Source organism: Protopterus annectens, chromosome 4.part0 (genome assembly GCF_019279795.1).
Source record: "Protopterus annectens isolate FY-2018-M chromosome 4.part0, PAN1.0, whole genome shotgun sequence".
In the NCBI taxonomy this organism is placed as follows: domain Eukaryota; kingdom Metazoa; phylum Chordata; order Ceratodontiformes; family Protopteridae; genus Protopterus; species Protopterus annectens.
Window position 1 is genome coordinate 416870138 of NC_056733.1, and position 25006 is coordinate 416895143.

At 45.2% G+C, this 25006-nt stretch overlaps 1 protein-coding gene across 1 annotated transcript in view; it reads right to left on the reverse strand.

Moving 5' to 3' along the window:
* Positions 1-25006, reverse strand: part of LOC122799362 (HORMA domain-containing protein 2-like) — a 1372365-nt gene that overhangs the window by 1133875 nt on the left and 213484 nt on the right. The window contains exon 2 of the mRNA XM_044068364.1: positions 17526-17677. Within this exon, the coding sequence (XP_043924299.1) occupies positions 17526-17677 (152 nt within the window). The remainder of the gene's footprint in view (positions 1-17525; positions 17678-25006) is intronic.

Below are 25006 nucleotides of genomic sequence, written 5' to 3' on the forward strand. Positions count from 1 at the left end.
TTGCAACTCCGAGACTCTTCTCGCAGATGTAATGGTCACTAGGAGAATAGTTTTCCAAGAGAGGAATTTGAGACCACATGATGATGAAGACTTGAAGGGAGGTAATGTTAGGTGAGTCAGGACAAAATTCAGATCCCATGGTGAGAGAAGTTCTTTTATGGGAGGTCTCAATAAACAAGTGCCTTTTAAAAATGCTTTACTGCAAGAAATTCTAAAATTGAACTAATTGGGGCAGAAAAAGGATCAATGTTTCTTGCTTTTGCCCAGTAGACGAACCTCTTCCATTTACTAGACTATAACTTCCTGGTAGAAGCCTTGTGAGAAGATACCAAAATGTGTTTTACTGCTGGTATGAAGTCTTGAAGCTTTACTAAGTTTGGAAGTGGAGCAGCCATGCTGTCAAATTGAGGGTTTGATGAGCAGGATGAAGTGTTCCTGACATATGGGTCAGAAGGTCTGGAACTGGGTCCAGAACTCACTGTTTCTCCTGTATGTGAGGTCAGAGAAAGTGGAACCAAATCTGAGGAAGCCAATATGGAGCAATGAGAATCAGCCTGCTTCCCAATGATTTTGCTTTCTGAATGACTTTGGGTATCAGGGGAAAGGCATACAGTAGTCCCAAGGGCCAATCGTGAACAAGTGCATCTCTCAGTGTCTCCCCCAGAGGGGGATTAGGGCAAAGTAGCTTCTACATTTGGTATTCATGGGAGTGGCAAATAGGTCACAGCAAGGCTGGCACCATTTACGGAAAATCTCCTCCGCTATGTTTTGGTTTAGAGACCACTCGTGAGGCATTAATATCGCCCTGCTGAGTTTGTCCACTATCATGTTGGATTTCCCCAGGATATGCGTTGCTACCAGAAAACGTTGAGAAGAGATTGCCCATTGCCATACTCTCAGCACCTCTCAGCAAAGGGGGTATAATCTGGTTCCTCCTTGCTTGTTTATGTACCAGACTACCGATATGTTGTCTGACTGGACTGGAATTGTTACTAGTGGAAGAGAATGCTGGAGTGCTTGCAACACTAGAAGCACTACTCTCATCTCTAGAACACTGATGTGCAAATGGGCCTCGTGTTCTTGCCATGTGCCTTGGACTGTTTGTCCCAGATAATGCCCCCCCATCTGGGAGGCATCTGTGGTCTCCGAAGCTACAAGTTGTTGTGGCACAAAAGGTCGCCCGATGGTCACGTGGTCAGACCAAAGCCACCATAGAAGATCTCTCTTGCATGACTCTGTAATTCTGATTAGGTGAGACATAGGAAGTTCTTGTAATGACCACTGAGCAAAGAGGAGCCACTGAAGAATTCTCATATGCGTCCTGGCTGGAGGAACTAGGGTGATTGCTGAGGCCATGGTTCCAAGGACTTTCAAAATTGTTTTTGCTTTCACATTTCTTCTAGGTAGAAGGTTGGCTATTTGTTGTCTGAGAACAGAAACCCTGTCAGGAGGCAGATGTGCCATCATGGAAACGTTGTCAAGATCTGCGCCTATGAATGTAATATACTGACGGGGCAACAAGGCAGATTTTTGCAAATTCACTGTTATTCCTAACTGAGAACAGGTTTGAAGTGTGGTGCCTCTTGCCTGCTGAAGTAGATGCTTGGTGGTGGTAGTTAGGAGCCAGTCGTCTAGGTACAGAAACACTTGGAATCCCAGACGTCTCAAGTGAGCAATGACTACTGCCATGCATTTGGTGGACACTCTGGAGGCTATAGTGAGACCAAAGGGGAGAGCTCAAAACTGATAATGACTGGTTCCCAGCCGAAAGCGTAAATGACTCCTTGATGCTCTGTCCATTTTTATGTGGTAGTACGCATATTGGAGGTCTATTGAGCACATCCAATCATCTTTCCCTAAAAAGGGAAGAATTGACTGCAGTGTCACCATTTGGAACTTGGACTTATTCACAGATTCATTTAGTTTGCTGAGATCCAATATGGGTCTCCAGTCCCCTGTTATTTTTGGCACTAAAAAGAATCTTGAATAAGTTCCAAATCCTATTTGGTCTGCGGGGACTTTTTTGATGACTCTTTTGTCTAGCAACTTTTGAACTTCTACAGTTGCTTGTTCCCTTTGACTGCGTGGAACATCTGGGATTGTTCTGATCTGTGGGACAGGATGGCAAAAGGGAATGGAATAACTTCTGGATATTATACTTTGTACCCACTTGTTTCTTGTGATATCTCGCCAGGCTTCTGGGTACAAACTGCCTCCAGAGTAGAGCAAATGGGCCTATCACAGTCACCCTGGTTTTGTGGACCCCTCTGCCTCTAGGACAATGTCTACCATTATTGCCCAATGGGGGTCCCTCTCTGCCCCTGTGGATGAGGTGAAGGTTTCATCTTGTGCATCTTGAAAAATTCCCTGAGATCTTTTGAACCACATTTTCCAACTCTTCTGACCTTTAGGGTAAGGTCTTGAAGGTACGGAAAAAACGTACTCCAGTGGCAGACAGTTTTCCCTTCCTGCTCACATCTGGTGAGTGTGTCCTTGACTTTGAGTCCAAAAAGTGAGGAACCATCAAACGAGGGTGTTAACAAAGGTATACTTGAAAGGCTCTGCAAAGTTATACAAGCGCATCCAGGAGTCTCTCCTCAGGGAAATTCCTGAACCCACTGCCCTGCTCACTCCGTCCACTCCATAGGATATCAGTCTCATGGAGAAGTTAATGATGGAATTTAAGGTAGATAGCTGAGATGTCATCTTTTCTGAGACACCCGCAGCTAATGAACCTTGGAGAGTATCTCCTGACTCCTTCAGGATATCGCTTTGTAGTCTGGTAAAGTGCGTAAGGTAGTTCAGTGATCTAAAGGTAAAAGTCACTGACAAAAAAATACACTTCCCGTATCTGTCCATTGTCCGGGATTCCTTGTTCGGTGGATGGACAGACCAGGATGTTTCAAAAAGTTCCTTCTTGGTGGCTGCTGCCACCAGCATAGCATCTACAGGAACGCCTTTCATGAGAAAATATTTTTCAGAAGGAGCTGATAAGAACTTATTTGGCCTCCAAGGGACTGGTTCCATAGTGTCTGGTGACTCCCAATAGCTTGTCAAAAGGCAGAGACACCCATGAGGCTGAAGGCTGAGATCCAAAAGCCTTCAGGTATACCAACTCCTTATCAGAAGGGTTGATGGTTTTCCAGCCGCCTCTCTGTTTCAGGATTTCTAGGATATCTGCAAAGGAGATATCTTCAGAGGATGACCTGCAGGCCCTTCTGACTCCTCGAGGTCAGTGTCAGAGATGATAGACTCATCAGGGGAGTCTATATGCTTTCTCTTGTATGTTCTTTTTCGAGGAGCCTCCTCAGAAGGGTATTCTGGGGAAGTCTCGGAAGAGTGGGGTTCACCCAATGGGGGTCCCTGAGGCTTTGAATCTCTGCTGTTCTGTGGATGAGGTGGTGCCCAGACAGTAGCCGGTGCCTTGGGGGGAAGAATACCTGTATCCTTGTGTAGAGCTGTAGGTGGGGACATCACACTCCTCATTAGCTCAAAGGCAGATTTCCCCAGCTCCAAGGACACCTCTGGTTCCGAGGAAACAGGGAATCCCTGGCTCCACAGAGATCAGCTCCGAGGCTGATGTAGGAGCCGAGCTCAGCCAAGCCGAAGTTCCGAGAGGTAAACTCAGAACCAAAGAAACTCGGCTCTGAGTGTCCCCCCGGAGCCAACAGGAAAACTTCAGCTCCTAGACACCCCGGACAGCACCGAGAGTGTCCGAGCAGGGTTCAGTTCTGAAATCTCCTGGAGGGGTCTCAGAACCGAAAAGTCTACAGCAAGTAGTATCTAGCATTCCAGCTCCGAAGATCCGGCTTGGCTTAGAGGAGGAATAGTCATGGATGTAATAGTCCTGGATGGCTCCAAAACTGGTTGGGTTGGAGCCGAAAACAATTTAGCCAGTGCCAGTGACTTCAAAAGTTTGTGCACCACCCTGTCCACATCATCGTTCGACAAGCTCCTAGAGGACCTGGAGGAGAGAGTTGGTGAGCGAGATCTCTCCAATATGGGAGATCTCAAGGTAGAGGAGACCACTAGTTCAGTGGACCAGCTCTGAAAAATAGTCTCTTTTGGTTCCGAAGGCCGTGGAGCCGAAGGACTTGATTTGTCCAATTCAATGATCTCTCTCAGTTCCAAGGGCTATGGAGCCGAGGAAATCGATGTGTCTGAAGTTTGGTCAATTTTTGAGGAGGCTCCAAATGAGCCAAAGAAGGGGGAGATGGTCTTTTCGTAGGCTTGTCACCTTTAGAGGAAGGGTACTTACTTGAAGAAGATGTGCTCTGTAAAGCTTCATCAAAAGAAGGTGTCAGGAGTCCTTTGAGAATTAGCTTGGTCTTTCTTTCCTATAAGACACAGGAGCTTCAAGAATGACAGACTGTACATGTCTCTTGGAGGTGAATGGCCCCCAAACAATAAACACAAATATTATCCCCATCAGTTATTGACATTTTTTGTGAACATTTCTGGCACTTTGTAAAGTCTGATGACTTAAGTTCCTTCTCTCTGCATTCCTTAGGCATTATAAGAAGGAACACAACTACTAATACCAAAAGGGAAGTAAACACTAACTACGCATTTATAGAAAACTAATAGACAAAAAAGTTAAATATTCTATTGAACACTATAATAACAAAGCACATCTATTTAAGAAAGGGAAAAACAAAGGAACAGCTCTGCCCTCCAAGTTAAATGGTCACTAGGCCCTCTAATTTAAACAGACCTAGTAGAGCTACAACAAAGGACACACAAGACAACCCTCTAAGTTAAGTGGGTACGTAGCTCCCTAACTAAAATGAGCTAATATACACAGACAAGGGAATACACACTCTAACCAACTATTCTACAGTAACCACTAACTACACCTCTACAAAAAATGATGGGAAAGGGAGAAATGGCCTTGCAACTAATGACAGCCAACAAGCAATAACACAGTAGCAAGATTAAATTGCACATGTAAACTACAGAAGAAAGCTATCTAAATTACTAAAACTAAACTATTATTATAGCTAAATATAAGAAAAAATATGAAGCTTTAAAGAAACTTAGCCACGGCCAAAGAGAGAGCATTTGAACTCGTAAAGCGGCAAACGAGTTCTGGGGAATTACACAATTGCATGATGGGATACCTATTCAACCACGAGCCAAGTTAGAGACTTCGAGCTAGTGTATTCGGCCGAGTCAGAGCCAAGGATCAGCTCTGAACCCATCCAGTATGAATGAAGCCGAGGTAGGACAACATAACATCCAAAACCTCCAAAAATACTGATTCTTCTGGTGAGGGGTTTTGGGAAGACCAATTACCTTTTTGTTTTAGGATCTCTAAAATATCTCCAAAGGTGATGTCATCTGGTGGTGACCTGGGGGACCCTTCTCCTTCATCAAAATACGTATCCTCTATGAGAGACTCCATGATGAAGGAGTCAATGCGCATGTCTCCTTTTGCATGTTTTCTTCCAGTGTACTTCCTCTGAGGGGGTGTTCAGATGACGTGTCAGAAGAAAGTTCCTCCACTGGAATTGTATGGAGACTTATTGGAACTGGCTGTCCCTATGAAACAGGCCTGACCAACTCAGAGCTCAGAACTGATGAGAGAAAAGGGGTAGGATATGAAACATGAGAAGGCAGTTCTCTTTGGAGAGAAAAAAACCCTTTCCACCACCTCGAAAGCTGATGGACCAGGAGAGGCTTCGACCTGCTTTCTCAAAGCTGAAACTCTCAAAAAAGTAGGTCTAGCCCACCCTCAGATCTGTGCCTTGGTGGCAGTATAGGATCCAAACTGTCCAGGGCCGAGGCTCCGAGGGGAATGGATGGATCTGACAAAATCAGAGCCAAACCTATCCCCTTGGATCCAACGCCTACACTTTGGCTCCAAGACCCATTCTGATCTGAGGGTATTGGAGCAGAACTAGTCAAGGAAACAGCTTGAGTGGAGGAAGAAGCCTTCCTCAGATTTGACACTGGACATCTCAGGGATTTCAGATCCTGGGACTCTGAAATCACTGGATGGATTGGAGAAAGAAATTAGATGTTTCTTAATGTGGTAGGCATACTTATGGATCCGATAGGGGATGGAGCTGGTAAGACAACCATCTGTTTCTGAGCTCTGAGAAATTTTCACACCATCCTATCGACATCTACTTCCGATAAACTTCTGGAGGAATTACAGGAAGTAGTGGATGGAGGCCTTGAATTTTTCTTTGGAAGAAGCATCTGAAAAGACAGGGTGGGTGAAAATGGCTTGATGGTAAATTCTGGAGTGGTACTCCTTTCAGTAGTACCCGGCTTCAGCTCCAAGGACCTGAGATCCAGGGGAAGTACTGTTGGACTTATAGTAACAACAGATGGAGCTGAAGCCTTGGATCCGATGGCTTCAGATGTGATCGTTGAGTCTTTGGACCCAATTGTGTTGGATCCGAAAATTTTCTAGTCTTCAAAAGAGGTTCTGCGAAGACCTGAGGGACTTCGGAGGGGAGCATTTCCTGTGCTCCAAGGAGCAGACTTACTAGGGTTTCAGGGGGTTTGAGCCCCTGAAGAAGATGTAGAAGGCAGAAGACCCCTCAAAATAAGCTTATTGTGCCTGTCTGCCAGGGCTCTTGAGTTAAATGTAGAGGAGATCTTGCAAGAGGTGTTTAAGTCCCCAGCCGGCCCAAGACAGTATATGGATTCCTTATGGGCATCTGAGTATGGAATATTTGGAATATTATGCCCACAAGAAGTGCAATTCTTAAAGTCCATTGGTTTGTCGCACATGTTATAAAAAGACAAGTAGAAAAGAGCAAACAGTGAAAAAAGTAAACTACCAATAACGTTTTTTTTTTTTTTATTAATATAAAGAAAGAAAGGTGGTTGATTACCAATAATGCTAAGCTAAAGAAATACCCCTTAGTGAAAAAAGGGTAATCATAAATACCGACAATGGTAAAAAAAAGAATCACTATAACAATAGTAGGAAAAAGAGTCAGAAAATCCAAACAACCAGCAAAAACTAAGAGGGAGGATAGTAAACTAATTAAAGAGAAATTTAAGGAGAAATTTTAAAGTTAAATAACTCACAAAGTATCTCTACTAACACTTGAGAGACGAGTCTGCATCTGTTCGTGAAGGTGGCAAAAGCGATCTGAGGCAATGAGGATGGAATAGGGCATTATGGGTAGAGGGAGTAGCTCAAGAGCTGGATCCAAAGTTTGGAATATGTGGCCGAGTTGGATCAGAGGTTTGGATCCAAACCCATACGTTGAGGAAGAATGAAAAGGACAACATCAGATCGAAATTATTAAAAACATATTTTTCCTCACAAGCAGAAACTGCTGATAAAACATTCTCATACATTCACAATTGCCTGACAATTCAAAATTCTGAAAATCAAAGTTGCAAAGTATACTCATTTCCCATACTTATCAATAATTTTCTCATCCTTATCAGAAAGACTAGGACTGGAATTAACCAAGAGTTTATATGCAGTGGGATCAACTAAAGCTATAGCTGCTGTGTCAGGTTTGGGAATAGTGTACAAAAACTTAAAAGAGCAAAAGTATAAATGGAGCAGAAAACCAAGCAGGCTGAGTAAAAAACAGTTTAATATCCAAAGTTTAAAAATATACACTCATAAGCACTTTCGGGATAAACCCTTCTTCAGATGAATGCAAAATGAAGTAGTTTAACACAGCTTTTAAATAGTTCAAAAATGTGAAACAACTTTCTTTCAGTTTTTTTGACCTCTTTAAAAGCTGTGTTAAAGTACTTCATTTGTGTTCATCTGAAGAAGGGTTTATCCCGAAAGCGCTTATGACTGTATATTTTTAAACTTTGGATATTAAACCGTTTTTTTACTCAGCCTGCTTGGTTTTCTGCTCCATTTATACTTTTGCTACTTTGAAGTTTATTGATTGCTGGAGCAGATTCCGTAAGTGGAAGTATTAGATTTTTAAAAACTTAAAAGACTGAAGAACTTTATACAGCCTATCTGCCTTTTTAATGGCAGATGGCTAACTATCAGGAAAACACACACAGATGGGGTAAGTTCTAAAAATTCCTTCTGTAACAATTCACAGTATTTTCTGAGAGACTTTGTTCGGCTTTGTTAAGGGCAGATCCTGCCTCTTAAACCTGGTTGATTTCTTTGAAACCGTCACCAAGGCCATTGACGAGGGGAAGGTGGTCCACACAGCTTACCTGGACCTCGCAAAAGCCTTCAATACAATACCCCACTCGGGCATTATAGATAAGCTCACCAGCTTAAATATAAACCCCTATGTCACTAGATGGGTTGCAAACTGGCTCAAGGACAGAACCCACATGGTTAGAATTGCTGGAGCCATGTCAGACTCCAAACCAGTTACAAGTGGCGTCCCACAAGGCTCAGTCCTGGGACCTCTCTTGTTCGGTATATATTTCTCGGAGGTACAAGCCAACACGGAAGGACTGTGGCTGACCAAGTTTGCAGATGACTGCAAACTGGGTGCCATAATCGACACTTCAGCCGACACAAGCATCCTCCAAAAGGGCCTCATAGAAACAGACAACTGGTGCCATAGCCATGGCCTCAAGCTAAACGCCAAAAAGTGTATAGTCATCCCCTTTGGCAAAAACAAAGTGCCCACAAATTACCACATAGGTGGTAATCCATCAAGTACAGAAGAAGTAATTAGGGACCTGGGGACCCAAGTTGATAGCAATCTCTCATTTGACAACCACGGGCCAAAGTGGTTAGAAAAACATTTTATATAGCCCACCTAATCATGAAGGGATTCACATCTAGATCAGGGGAGGTCATCGTGCCTCTTTACTCATCCCTCATCAGGCCCGTGGTGAGTACAATGCCCCTTTTGGGATGTACCTTACCAGACACCTGCAGCAACTGGAAAGACCCCAAAAGTACCTCACCAAGAGGATCAAAGGGCTCAAGCAGATGCCATATGCTGCCCAGTTAAAGAAACTCCAGTGGCATACTGCCTGCTCAGAGGCGATCTGTGCCTGACGTATAAAACCATGTCCAACCCGGAATTAATGGACATGCTGCACCTCAGAAAATCCAAATCCCATCGAGCTACGCGCTCGAGAGACTTGAACCTCAGCACTGAAATAAATGGAGGGACAGATTCATAACCCAGAGGCTCCCTTCACTCTGGAATAAAATCCCAGTCCAGGTTAGGCAGAGTCCCTCATTGACTCTCTTCAAGAGGAATCTTGATGAGTGGATGGGAGATCGTAGGTTTACCCAGGGTATCACTTCTGTGTCACTGTTAGACAGAGGCACAGTATACTAACCTTGAAAAAGGGCATAGCAAAATTAATTTAAAATGGGTGGCGAAAGCCAAACACACTCTGGCTAGGCTTATAAATGCCCTAGGGCAGATAGCCTAGTATGAACCTATGAACCTATGAGAAACCTCAGTGATATCCCACTGAAAACAATGGCACATTCTAGCAATAGTTTCAAAGAAAGAGAAAGAGAAACCCCACAGGAAGAATCAGAAACATTTAGTTATGTACTTACCATAACTTTAGATGTATGGGATCCATCTCGCCTACATTCTCTACAGATGGGTTCGGAGCTGATCCTCGGCTCCGACTTGGCCGCTATACAATAGAACGCAGTCTCTTATTGGCTGAGTTACCTCATATCCCAGGATGCACCACTACCACTTCCCCAGATCTTGTTTGTCCGCACTCATGCTCACAGAAACATACTATTGTTATAACATTCTCAGGTCTTTCAAGAGAGGAAAGAAGTTCAATTTCGGATCGTCCGGTCTCTCCTGGTCTACGAGGCAGGGGGAAGGAGGGTGGGTTATTAGGAATGTAGGCGAGATGGATCCCATACATCTAAAGTTATGGTAAGTACATAACTAAAAGATGTAATGTGATCCTATCTCGCCTACATTCTCTACAGATGGGACAGCGTCCCTAGCACCTAATTCCTGGGTGGCTCACTGGAAAACACTCCTGAGAACTGTGGAACCGAAGGAAGCTCGACCCCTGGATGCCACATCTAATTTGTAGTGAGAAATAAAGGTGTGTGAAGATGTCCACGTGGCAGCCGCACAAATGTCACCAATAGAGAGCTTGGAATGAAAAGCTGCCGAAGTGGCCATAGCCCTAGTAGAATGAGCTTTCACTGGAACTATAAGTTCCTTATTTGAGATGAGATAAATATGATTGATACAGTCCCTGATCCACTTGGCAATAGTGACTTTTGTGACGGCTGTGCCTAATCTATTATCCGAAAAGGACACAAACAGTTGATCTGATTTTCGTGCTTTGTGTGTCCTATCCAAATAGAAACGTAATTGTCTGTGCACATCCAAGCAGTGAAAAGTATATTCAGCTCTATTCGAATACTTGGGGAAGAAGGCCGGTAGCTCTAGTGATTGTTGTAGACAAAAGTTAGAACAAACCTTAGGTATAAAAGATGGGTTTGGTCTAAGAGATACTCTATCCTTGTGAAATACCAAGTATGGTGGTTTAACACATAGGGCTTGAAGTTCTGAAACTCGTCTGGCTGAAGTAATAGCAACTAGAAGGGCAGTCTTCCAAGAAAGGAATTTTAGATCACAGGTTGCTGCCGGCTCAAAGGGGGATGAGGTTAATGCACCTAATACCATGTTAAGGTCCCACAGAGGTGCAGGTTGAGATATAGGAGGTCGTAGAAGCCAAGCTCCTTTAATAAAGGCTTTGCACAACTTGTTGCTCATTAAAGGAGGTTCCACACTCTCATGAAAATTGGAAATAGCCGCCAATTGTACTTTGATGGTAGACACTGAGCAACCTTGGTTGAATAGGGAAGCTAAAAACTTCAGTACTTCTGATACCGAGGCTGTCATCGGGTCTAATCCTCGTAGTTGGGCCCAAATAGCAAACCTCTTCCATTTATTGCTATATATCTTTTTTGTAGAAGTCTTGTGGGCCAAAGACAAGATGTGCATGACTTCAGGGGTGAAAGAATGGCTCCTAACTATGGTTGGAAGAGGAGTAGCCAGGCTGCCAACTTCAATGAATGGAGGGACTGATGGAGCTGTCCTGACTGATCGTCAAAGGTCCGGAACTTGGTCCAGGAACCAAGGACCCTCCAATGCATATCTGTGAAGAAAGGGGAACCAGACTTGTCGAGGCCAGTATGGGGCGATTAATATCATTTTGCTTCCCAAGCGAATCGCCTTCTGAATCACCTTGGGGAGAAGGGGAACCGGTGGAAAGGCATATAGCAGACTGGAGGGCCAAACGTGGACTAGAGCATCCTTGGGGATCTCCCCCGGAACTGGGGTGAGAGTGAAGAAGTGCTGGCATTTTGCGTTGAGGGGACTTGCGAAGAGATCGCAACAAGGAACTCCCCATCTCGTGAAAATCTGCGCTACCACTCTGTTGTTCTAGGACCACTCGTGAGGGGAGAGAATAGTTCTGCTCAGTCTGTCGGCTATCACGTTGGATTTCCCCGGAATGTGCGTTGCCACTAGGAAACGCTTGGTAGCAATCGCCCAATCCCATACTTTCATGGCTTCTCTGCAAAGGGGGTAGGACCTGGTCCCTCCTTGCTTGTTTAAGTACCAGACTACCGACATGTTGTCGGACTGAATGGCAATCGTACCCTGGGGGAGGTGATCGTGCAGTGCTTGCAACACTAAAAGCACCGCCCTCATCTCCAGGATATTGATGTGGAAAAGACTCTCGTCGGAGTGCCACGTGCCTTGGACCGACCTGTCCAGATAATGTCCCCCCCCACCCTGTCTGGGAGGTGTCCGTAGTCAACGTGGCAGAGGGAGTGGGGAGCGAAGGTCGCCCTAGATTCAGGTTGGAGGAGAGAAGCCACCAACGAAGATCCTGTTTGCACGTGTCTGTGATCAGTATGTGGTGACTGAGGGGAAGGTCTTGATAAGACCACTGGACTGATAGGAGCCACTGGAGTATCCTCATGTGCAACCTTGCCAAGGGGACCAGAAGAATGGTGGCTGCCATTGAGCCCAACAGCTGTAGGACCATTCTTGCTGGAGCACAACGTTTGAGGAGCAGAGCCTGAACCTGAAGCTGGAGCGTCGCTATCCTTTCCGCAGGGAGATAGACTCGCATCTGCCTTGAGTCTATTTCTGCACCAATAAACAGAATACGCTGAGATGGCAGCAATACAGATTTTGACCAATTGAAGGTGATTCCTAAGGAGTTGCCTAGTGTGATAGTGGCTGCTAGGTTTTCCAAGAGTAGATGCCTGGAGGTGGCAGTTAGGAGCCAGTCGTCTAGGTATGGAAACACCTGGAATCCTAGACTTCTCAGGTGAGCAGTCACCACCGCCAAACATTTGGTGAACACCCTGGGGGCTGTGGTGAGACCAAAGGGCAGTGCTCGGAACTGGAAATGACTGTCTCCTAGGCTGATGCGTAAATGTCTCCTCGACGCCCGATCTATCAGAATGTGATAGTAGGCGTCTTTGAGATCTATGGAGCACATCCAAACACCTTTCTCCAAAAGCGGGAGAATGGATTGCAAAGTGACCATCCGGAATTTGGACTTTTTCACAAATCGGTTTAGTTTGCTGAGATCCAAAATGGGTCTCCAGTCCCCGGTCTTTTTTGGCACCAAAAAGAATCTTGAGTAAGTCCCTGATCCGGCCTGGTCTGCGGGGACAGGTTGGATGACCCCTTTTTGAAGCAGCTTTGATATTTTGTTGGCTGCTTGATCCCGTTGACTGGGTGGCGGGTCCGGGATTCTTTGGACTGGTGGAGGGGGTTGAGCAAAGGGAATGGTGTAACCTCCGGCGATGATTCGAAGCACCCATTGGTCCTGAGTAATATTTTCCCAGGCCTTTAGGTGTCTCGAAAAACGACCCCCGACTGGCTCCGGAGCTGCACAGTCGGGTACTCCTTCAGGGATGCTGGAAGGAGGAGGAGCCACGAAAGGACTCGCGGTCTCCAGTGTTGCGGGGGCCTCCGCCACCTCTGGGACGGCGTCTCCCTGAAAAATTTCCCCCTCCTCTGCCTCTAGAAGGGGAATCGCTCTGCTGCGACGAGTAAGGCTTTTGAGACTTACGGAACCACATTTTCCCTCCTCTTCGAGCCTTGGGATAAGGTCTGAAGGGAGTGGAAAACCAGGCTCCTACGGCAGTTAAAGTCTTACCCTCCTGTTCGCAGCGAGTCAATGTGTCCTTTACCTTGGGTCCAAACAGTGAGGACCCATCAAAGGGGGCATCGGCAAAGGAAGACTTAAAGGCCTCTGCAAAGTGACACAGGCGTAGCCAGGCTTGTCTCCGTAGAGCAACACCTGTTCCAGCCGCTCTACTCGCTCCTTCGGCCGCATAAGAAATGAGCCTCATGGACGAGTTAGATAATGAAGACAGGGTAGCCAACTGGGAGTTAACCGTCTGGGTCAGCTGCTCAGGTAAGTTACCAGAGAGGGTATCCGAAAGCTCCTTGATCAGATCCCTCTGTAGTCTGGTGAAATGTGTCAGGTAATTCAGAGACCTTAATGTAAAGGCCGCTGAAGAAAGGGTACGCTTGCGTGCCGATCCATGCTCCTAGACTCTTTATTAGGAGGATGGACGGACGTCGAAGCCTCTGCCACATCTTGTTGGGTGGCAGATGCCACCACCATAGCATCTACAGCCACGCCCTTCGATAGAAAGTCCTTATCCGAGGGAGCCGAGAGGAATTTATTGGGGCGAGCTGGCACCGGTTCAACAGAATCCGGGTGTTCCCACGCCCTTCAAGAGATCAAATCCAGAAGCTCATCGAAGGGCGGAGACACCCAGGAGGCGGAGGGCTGAGCCCCGAAGACCTTGAGGAAAACCGACTCCTCAGCAGAAGGGGGTTTGGACTGCCAGTCGCCTCGTTGCTTGAGGATTTCCAAGATGTCTGCAAAGGAGACATCTTCCGAGGACGACTTTGGGGACCCCTCCGCATCATCGAGGTCGGTATCCGAGGTGAGAGACTCATCAGGGGAGTTGACGTGTTTCCTCTTACACTGTTTCTTCCTGGTAGGTTCCTCCGAAAGCGTGTCGGAGGGACCTCCAGGAAGAAGGGAACCCTCAATGGGGGTAACCTCAGGCCCAGGGGCCCCGCTGTCGTGAGACAGGGGGATTGCAAAGGCGCCAGTCTCCATGCCCAGGGAAGGTGGTGGTGAAATGGTGGAAGTGGCCACAGAGGATTTGGCCAAGGCACTCCTCATGGCCTCGAAGGCTGGACCCCCAGAGTCCTGGGATGGTTCAACCCCCGAGACCACAACGGCAGTCGGAACCCCTGCAGCCGACGCACCGAGAGGGAGGCTCGGAACCAAAAGGATCGGGCCCGAAGCGACCCCCCGGGGCCGACAGAGGAGGTCCGCATACCGAACACCGACCCAAGGGAAGGGGTTGAAGTTAGAGTCGGAACCGACCCGATAGCCTCCACCGGTTCCACCAGCACCGACTCCAACGGCGCCAAAGCTGTTGGAGGAGGAATCGATGTAGCAGGATGGGAGATCGGCTCCAGGGCCAACTGGGCTGGAGCCGAGATCAACTTTGTGAAGACTGGAGACTGAAAAAGCCTTTGAAGCACCCTGTCTAAGTCCGAATCGGACATCCTCGATGACCGAGAAGAGACCGACCGGGTCCGAGTCGACTTCTCCACCGGCTCCGAAAGACTGGGGGACCGGCTCCGTAATGGTTCGAGAAGTATCGGCGCCGAGGGAGACTCCACTACAACTGCAATTTCCCTCGGAGCCGATGTGGACTTCGGCACCGAAGGGGAAGAGTCTGAGCGGGCAACCCCCATCGGTTCCGAAGGCAGTGGAGCCGATGAAGGTGACATGCCTCTTGACGCCCGAGCTCTCGACTCCGAAACCAGAGGAGTCGAGGCTGGAGACATCGAGGCAGACCGTTCCGCCCTCGGCTCCGAAGTCCGTGGAGCCGACGGAGAAGCCTGCCGAGACTTTTTTGCTGCCGGATCCGATGGGCTGGTCGGAGCCGAAGACTTTTCCTTCTTCGACGGTGAAGAAGAGGAAGATAGGGCTTCCTCAAAGGAAGGGGTAATGAGCCCTTTTAAGATCAACTTATTTTTCCTCTCTTGGAGGACGCGAGAGGAAAAAGTGTGGCAAACGCTGCAGGACTCCTGAAGATGCTTCAGTCCCAAACAATAAACACATAAAGAATGGTCATCTGTTATAGACATTTTATAATTACATTTAACACACTTTTTAAAACCTGATGGTCTATGCTCTTTAGACATGGTTATATAACAATAAACACGACTACCAAAAAGAAAAATAGTACAAGACAACCTAGACTCTAACTTAAATGCCTAGGGTAGGGCTAGGCCCCTCTAACTTAAACGGGACCGTTAATTACCACAAAACAACACAATTTACCACAAGAAAAATATCAAAACCAACCACACAACAACAATAGCTGTTAAAACAGCTTGTGGGTAAGTTTTGACCAAAATTCAGACAGAAAAATTTCTGACTAAAGATACTTAGCTCAGCCAAGTCCGAGACCACATCTATGCTGAAAAGCAGCAAACGAGATCTGGGGAAGTGGTAGTGGTGCATCCTGGGATATGAGGTAACTCAGCCAATAAGAGACTGCGTTCTATTGTATAGCGGCCGAGTCGGAGCCGAAGATCGGCTCCGAACCCATCTGTAGAGAATGTAGGTGAGATAGGATCACATTACATCTGAGTTTTCCTCTGAGTCTGAATCATAAATCTGAGCAGAAAAACATGTAATCTTGAATCTCTTCATGAAAAGAGGCATCATTCTTTCTTTTACCAGAAACTACTTCACAAGAAAGATCAATATTCTGAATTAAATCCTGACAAATCCCAGTAAACTACTTCTGTCTAAGGAAATTTGAGAAGGAGTAGACACATGCTTACTTTGCTGTTTCCTTTTTGATAGGGAAAATGGGGCCAGCTGTATTAGTTATGGCAGCAGCAGCTTCCCCAGAGAAGGGGACAACATTCAGACACAACAGGGAAACCTTCCCTGCTTCCTATCCCAAGATCGACAAGAATAGCTTTCCCATACCCACTGAGGGGACTCCAGCAGCTACAGAAAATGTAACTAACCCCAGGTCCATAGTGACTGCAGGTCTGAGGTATAATTAATAGCCACAGCAGAGTCACCCACCTATGGCTGAGACTAATTGTTCGTCTGTTGTAGTGGCAAAGGCTGTTGGTTTAGCTTTTTCTTTTTGTGGCTGGAAAAAAAAGACAAACGGTAAGACCGGTAGTTTGTTTCATGGTCAAGCCAGGAAGAGTACCTCTTTACTAAGGAAGACAAGCAGTAAATGCTGGTAAAAACTGAAAGTCTTCAAAAATCACATTTTTTAGCAAAAAAATGCAGTAAACAGCATTTTAAAACACCTTGCCAGCCCCTCAAAAAAAGTCAAATAAACAAAATTTCTCTACAGAAAAAATGTTTTTTAGTTACTTTACATAATTGTTAAACTTGAAGGAAAAAAGAGCACTCCCTTTAAAAGTACAATACAGTCTTGTGACAGCCCATTAAAACACAAAACTCTTAGCTTTAAAATAACCTTCCTGAAGAGGAAAGTGATAATACACAAACAATATTTAGAAAATGTAAGCTTTTTCCCTAAAGGGAGCTTATCTGCCCAGTAAAGGAACAGCACCAAGCCGACCATCAATCCTCAAAAGCCTTAGAGAAGTGTACTCTTTGATGGCTGTAAAACTTGAGCTGCCTGACAGTTTGGGTGCCTAGAAAGTGCCCTGAAGCTTTAGAAGCTGGCTGGCTGTTATATCCTTGGAAGGATATAACCCATATTGCTACAAGTAATGCAGTAGTGATCAATATGACAAACATAAATAAAATTGTGGAATGTTTTCCCCAACAGGGGGCTTACCTGCCCATCACTGAAGTATCTCTAGGCAGCGGACAGTTCTTCAAAGCCTATTGAAGGAGTGCACTTTAGCAGCAAGAAAGCTCTGAGTCTTTTTTTTTTTTTTTTTTTGGTGCTTTAGCTGTTTTTTTTTTGTTTTGTTTTTTTTAATAGTAGCTCCTCTGGAGCTTCTAACAGAGCAGGTGGTGGATGCCCTTAAACTTTGGTAAGTTTGGCAGTGGAAGAGGTTTAGGATCCATATAGCTTAGGTTACTGCAACAGTGAGATAATACTAAACATCTGTAATTTTTAATTTTCTATTTGCTACGTCTTTATTTTTGCCTTTATTATTTTTTTAGCAGAGGCATTTAGTGATACCTCAACCGCTTTATTTTTTGAATTGTTGGTCTGTTCAAAACTAAAAAGTATATACTCTTAAGAATGAATTCCTTTCCATTACTCCTAAAGTGTTACTATGCTCATATAAAGCCATCACTGTTCCTTCTCCTCATCAGTATTGGCTGATCAGAATCACCTGCATAGGGTAGTTGTCATAAATTAGAAAGTGAGAACATCACAGATATTTAGAGCAACATGAACAGATTCTCTTACAATTATAATCTACTCTTAAAGACATCATTAAGCTGCATGCTTGGTAGAATTAGATATTTACTGATTATTATTTTAAATAATGATTTCTACATAGGAATTTATTTAAAAATATACATACCATCATTATAGTAGAAAAGTTTCATTGTTAAAGTGACGTCATTCGGAAGAGGTCCCAGGTTCTGCATCAAGATGTACAGTTTACGGAGCAACAAAACACTAGTTTTCTTAATTTCTTCATTGCTCACTCTTGTCTTAATATCTATGTGGCTACTATAAACACAGACAAATACAAAATACACAATTACAGACATAAAATCTACATATTTTTATGCAATACATAGTTAAATTATTTGTAGTACTTGAAAATGTCAAGTGAAAGATAAAAGATTTCATGCACTAATTCATTCATTTCGGCATTACCTACTAAATTAAATTCAGGGCTGTAGTGGAGACACAACTTATCATGGCACTCAGTGGGAACAAAGCAAGACACATCCTGGATGGTTTTCCAGACCATTGCAGGATACACACACACACCACACCACACCACACATCCTGGAGGGTTTTCCAGACCATTGCAGGATACACACACACACACACACACACACACACACACACACACACACACACACACACACACACACACACACACACACACACACACACACACACACACAACAATTTGTAGAGATGCTAATCCAACAGCATTCTTTGTGAGGTGTGAGAAAAGCATAGCAACTGGCAAAAACCAGAGTACATGCCACTCCAGTGGTATAGAGAGATAAAGCCCTAACTATGACCCAGGTGACCCCAATTCAATTAGCAGCTTTGGTGTCTGATAGAGCGGCAGGGAAGCATGGGTGTTACCATGCTGTGACAATCCTTTGTGGAGACTACAGATATCACATTAGAAAGCGTAGGCCAAGGAGGGAATAGAGTTAGGACAAGGCTGAGCTGACAAGGAGTTGGGACAATATGCTGCACACAACCATTGCATACCCACTCTCTTGGTCATGCCATAGGGAAACAAGGAAGAGGAGCAACAGGTTAGGGCATAAAATAACACCCCCTGCAGATGTGAATAGCCAGAGCCCTAGGACACTCTTAAGTTCTGCGTTATCCTCAGTCCTACCAGAGATAGTCGGGGGGGGGGGGTAAAGGAGGTAGCTGGAAAACCCAGAGAAGGATGTAGGGCTCTGCATAAGGAGCCCTGAGGTGATGCTGAAAGGAGAAAAAAATTCTCAAAAAAAAGTCACAAAGAGAAGATATGCAGACATTACATCCTAGTATTCTGATATAGCAATACTTACTGCTCACACACACACACACACACACACACACACACACACACACACACACACACACACACACACACACACACACACACACACACACACACACACACACACACACACACACACACACACACACACACACACACACACTTTCTTAAGATTCCAAACATGAAAACAGTATAAAAATGCTGTTGTGAAAATGTAGGAAAGGTAGATAAGAGGAAATCACATCTGTCATTATTTCAGTAACCAGTAGTTCACAAGTGAAATGAATAGGAGCACTTGCAGAAGAAAGGTTATTAAATACCTTATAGTAACTTCAGATCTTTAAGAGTATCTCAAGCAGCAGTTCACGACTATACGAAATCTCCTTTACATGCATGAGGTGTGCTTGGTGCACTCCTGAAAAGTACTTTTCTCTCTTTTCTGGAGCATAGCTGGCTTTAGGCACCAGCAAACCCATTTTGTAACACATCTATCAAACCAGCTTGTATACTTAATAAACAGGTGAGTAACAATAACTCTTATATCTCCTTCAAAACTCAAAGAACTTTTATTATAGTAACAGTGTTTTGTCAAGTAAGAGGCTTTTACAATTCCATTAAATAATTTACCACTGTCATAATGCCCCTGGTTTTGTTAAACCCTGTTGGTGGACATCCGTTCCACTAAAAGTAACAACATAGCCAACTTTAGGTACCTGCTGCTGTTTGCTGACTGCTGTTTAAAACAGCAGTCACTGATCTGGTATGGCAGTACCAGTGTTTAACAATGTATTGCTATTTGCTGAAATAAGTACAAAACTAGTATTGCTGTAACTTATGCACATGTGTGTGTGAACAATACATGTGTGTGTGCAAACAAGTCTGTGCTGATCACAGAATATCTCTGCAAACAACGACCATCTAACTATGGTCAATTAGGGTACATAGTTTTTTTTTACATGGCTAGGCTTGTAAAGGCCCTAGGGCCATAACCTAGTAACCTCCTATGAGCCTATGAACCTAATATCACTGATTTTTTATCACTGCACACATCTGATAATGCCAGGACAGAAACATTATTCTTCTGGGTATCAATAGAGAATGCAGCTAACAAGTAATTATATTTCAATAGTAAGGCATAAAATATGTCACAGAACATTCAGATACTTAGATCTTCTAAGAATCTGGTGCCCCCCCCCCCCTCCACACACACACAAACAAAACACACACATGCTCCCAGACTGTATAAATGAATACAGGAGGGCTCATTTAATCATCCTTGACTGAGTGGGGGCCCCTCAAAAGTTGTTTTTGGTTGGAGAAAAATGAGGAGAAAAAATGCTTTAATTTTCTGATTATACTCTCTAACTTGAACAGGGCTGTGATAGGACCCTGTTAGGATAAAACAGATAATGGCCTCTGCTCTCAACTGCACTGATTCTAAAACCAACCCTGCTCAGATGTTTGTGTACAGAAATTTGCTATAGGTTATGTGAGGTGGGTGAGACTGCATGGCCGCTGTTTCCTTTACTTCTCTAACAGACCTCAGAGGTCTAGAAAGTTACTTTAGCCCCTATAGGGGCAGTGTACTGCTTAGGAGTAATAAAGTAAAATGCATTACTGCAATCATTATTTTTTTTCACGTTCCTCATAATCAAACATCAGGCACATATACAGGTGGTTGCCTTTGGGGATTAGGATTGAGGAGTGAGGAAGCATGCTATGTATATGCATTTTAGCAGTCTCTTGAAATACATGACTGTGGCCATTTGAACTTCTGCTTTCATCCCAGTCTAATTCTAGAGGGTTGCACAGGCATTGACTGTGTTTTGGTGGATTAGGGAGGCAGTATTCACATACAGGATCTGTGTATCCTCACAACAATTGGCTTATTAGTTTATTGTGAGCTACTATTTTGTCAGCTTTGAACATTAAGCCTAGCGCACAACTTATGCCTCCATTGAAAGAAAAAATAAGACTAAAATTCTTTATCTTTCTTGTGATTTATGTTTAGGCCACTGTTAGATTAAAAGGTTGGAAAGTGCTCGAAACTGCATCCAAGAGCATCTACAACCCTTATGACTTCATGGGGGCACCGGCTTAATCAAGTTATTTCCTAAATGGTTATTGCTGTGCTGTCTTGGTCAGGAAAGGTGTGTTGAAAGGATGCAAGGAAAACTAACGCTGAATGGTAGCACTGAATTAATTTCCTTAATCATAATTTCTGTTCAAGCCATCACTGGATGAAAAGGTTTTATAAAAAGAAAAAAAACCTTAAAAAGCATTTCAGAGCATATATAAAGTTTATGATTCTTGAAAAAGGGTAACATGAGAAATGGAAGAAAAAAGTAATGGGCTTGATGTTGAAATCCCAACATTGGAAGAAACAGTGGGGAGCTCTAGAGGATGTGTGTGTTTTTCTTTGGGGTGGGGGCTGAAAAAAGAAGTTATGTCCTTACCATAACGTTCCATGTTGAGTGTTCATCTCGCCTTTGTTCTTACACATGGGTTCGGAGCCGATCCTCGGCTCCGAGTCGGCCGAATTGCAAAGCTCTGAATCTCAGAGAAGCTCGAGACCAGCCCATATCCCACAATCCTCCCTGCCATTACCCAGATCTAGTTTGCAAGCAAACCAGACGAAAGGATCCAACACCAGCGGTGCTAGAAGCATACACTCTCTTCAGCCATTCAGAGACACTCTCTCACTATAGCAATAACTAATGGTCTAAGCATATATCCCATGACACATGGGACCATATACCCCGCAAAGGGTCAAGACATGTCAATCAGACTCTAATCCTACCAGTTCTTCCAAACACATGGGGGGGGGTGTAAGAACAAAGGCGAGATGAACACTCTACATGGAACGTTATGGTAAGGACATAACTTCTTTATGTAAGAGTGTTCAATCTCGCCGTTTGTTCTTACACACGGGTAGCGTCCCTAGCTCCGTGACCCCAAGTGACTCATGGAAGAACGTTCCTAAGCACAGTGGAACCAAATGATGTCCTATCCTTGGAGACCTTGTCCGCTCTATAATGAGTGATGAAAGTATGTGGTTTAGACCAAGTGGCTGCTGCACAAATAGTGTCCAAAGGCAAGCGAGCCGCATGAGCTAAGGAGGTGGAAACGGATCTGGTAGAATGGGCCTTAGGTTTGTTTGGTAAGGATTGGTTTGATTTAGAGTATACAAATGTTATACAGTCAGCAAGCCATTTAGATTATGTACGTTTAATAATTGCCATGCCCTTTTTATTGTCTGCAAAGGCGACAAAGAGTTGATCCATTTTCCTGAAAGCTTTGGTCCTGTCTAAATAAAATCTTAGCTGCCTGTGAACATCCAACTTGTGCAACATATACTCCAGTTTGTTAGTATGGTTTTTGAAAAAGGTAGGGAGTTCTATAGACTGGTTAATATTCGTAACTGAACATACTTTTGGAAGGAAAGATGGATTTGTATGCAAAGAAACCCTGTCTGGGTGGAATACCAGGTAAGGTGGTCTGACCGATAATGCCTGCAGCTCTGAGACTCTACGAGCTGAGGTCACGGCGACGAGAAACAGCGTCTTCCACTACAAGAACTTTAGGAGGCATGACGAAGCAGGTTCAAAAGGTGGCAACATGAGTTGCGACAGCAGCAAATTCAGGCTCCATGGAAAGAAAGGTTTTCTGACAGGCGGTCTAAGATGGAAGGTTCCTTTCAAAAAGGCTTTACAAAGCCTGTGAGACATAATGGAAGAACCTCCCTCACCAATATGGAAGTTTGATATGGCCGCCAACTGTACTCTTAGAGTGGAAGTAGAAGCTCCTTCATGAAAAAGGATGGATAAGAATTCTAAAATTTTATGTAAAGGAGCTATCAAGGGATCTAAGTTTTGACTAGATGCCCAATATATTCAAAGCGTTTCCACTTACTCGTATACAGCTTAGTAGTAGAGGCTTTATGAGAAGCAACTAGGATGCATTGAACTGACGGAAGGAATAGATGAGACCTGGCTAGGCTGGGAAGCGGAGCAGCCAAGCTGCTAGTTTGAGGGACTGTAGAGACGGGTGAGGAACTCCCGACGAGTGTGTCAGCAGGTCTGGCACTGGGTCCAGAATCCACGGTTCCTCTATTTGATGAGCTCGAAGAAAGGGAAACCATATTTGACGAGGCCAGAATGGGGCTATGAGTATAATAGTCCTTTCCAGGCTCCTGGCTTTCTGCAGAAATCTGGGAATCAATGGAGTCGGTGGGAATGCATATAGGAGACCCGGGGGCCAATCATGTATCAGTGAGTCCCTGGGGACATCCCCCGGAGGGGGTAGAAGGGCAAAGTAGCTTCTGCATTTTGCATTCAATGGGGAGGCAAAAAGATCGCAGCAAGGCTGGCCCCATTTGCGGAAGATCTTTTCCGCCGTCTGTGAATTCAGGGACCACTCATGAGATAACAGGATGGCTCTGCTCAACCTGTCCCCAATGACATTGGATGACCCCGGGATGTGCGTTGCTATCAGAAAGCGACCCGTGGACTCTGCCCATTGCCAAATTCTCATGGCCTCTCTGCATAACGGGTAAGACCTGGTTCCCCCTTGCTTGTTTATGTACCAGACTACAGACATGTTGTCTGTCTGAACTGCTACTGTCCCTAGAGGTAAGAGGGCTTGGAAGTGTTGCAACGCTAGGAACACCGCCCTCAACTCCAGAACATTTATATGTAGAGTAAACTCCATGCTGGACCATTCTCCTTGAACTGTTCTTCCCTGAAAAAGGCCCCCCCACCCTATCAGGGAAGCGTCCGTGGTTATTGTGGCTGTTGGAATGGGTAGAACGAACGGACGACCCACAGTGAGGTTCTGGTCGCGCACCCACCATGAGAGGTCCCGTCTGCAAGATTCTGTTATCCTGATCTCGTGCGTTAGGGGTAGGTGTTGGAACGACCACTGCGCAAAGAGCAGCCATTGAAGAATCCTCATGTGTAACCTTCCCATAGGGACTGCAATTAATGCGGCTGCCATCAGTCCCAACACTTTTAACACCAGTTTGGCCGGGGCTTTCTTGCTGACTAAAAGAAGTAGGACCTGCTGTTTGAGCGTTGAAGCTCTTACTGGGGGGAGTTTTAATAGTGTCGATCGTGTATTTAGATCTGCTCTGATGAAGGAAATACACTGTGAGGGCGATAAGCAAGACTTTTCGAAGTTTATGGATATCCCTAAGTGGGAACAAAGGCCGATTGTATAGTCTCTGGCTTGCAATAGTCGACGCTCGGTGGTGGCGGTGAGGAGCCAGTCGTCCAGATAGGGAAACACCCGGAATCCTTGTTGTCTCAAGTGAGCCGCAACTTCTGCCATGCATTTGGTGAATACCCTGGGGGCTGAGGTGAGTCCAAAGGGCAGAGCTTGAAACTGGAAGTGACTGGCCCCCAGCCAGAAGCGCAGGTGATCTCTGGACGGTCTGGCCATTTTGATGTGGTAGTACGTGTCTTTGAGATCTATAGAGCACATCCAATCGTCCTTCTGTAAGAATGGAAGGATCGATTGAAGCGTGACCATTCGGAACTTTTCCTTCTTCACGAAGTTGTTGAGATGGCTGAGATCTAAGATCGGTCTCCAGTCCCCTGTCTTTTTTGGAACTAAAAAGAACCTTGAGTAAGTTCCGAATCCTCTTTGGTCTGCTGGGACTGGTTGGATGACTCTGTTTTCGAGCAGCTTTGAAATTTCTACAGCTGCTAGTTTTCGCAGACGGGGTGGAACGTCTGGAAATTTTCTTTGTAGAGGTGGTGTTGAAATGAAGGGGATTTTGTATCCTCTGGTTATAATGCTTTTTACCCAAGAATCTGAAGTAATGTTTAGCCAGGCCAGTGGGTATAAAGCTAAGTGGCCCCCGACTGCCTCCAGAGCAGGACAGCCGGGCCTCCGTTCAGGAGTGCTGGAAAGGCTTCCCAGGGACGGAATCCCTGTCGCCTTGGTTATGCAGACCCCCTCTGCCGCCGGGGTGGCGTATTCCATTTCTACCCCCTCCTCTGCCTCTGGAGGGGGTATCACTCTGTGTGGTCTGGAAAGATCCCTGATTCTTACAGAACCACATTTTTCCGCCTCGTTGCCCTTTGGGATACGGTCTAGTAGGAGCGGAAAAACGGACCCCGACAGCAGACAGGGTCTTTCCCTCTTGCTCGCACCGAGTGAGAGTCTCCTTAACCTTGGGCCCAAAAAGTGTGGCACCATCAAAAGGGGCATTGACAAAGGAAGACTTGAAGGCTTCCGCAAAGGAACACAGCCGCATCCATGATTGTCTTCGAAGAGCAATCACTGAAGCTGCAGCTCTACTCGATCCCTCGGCT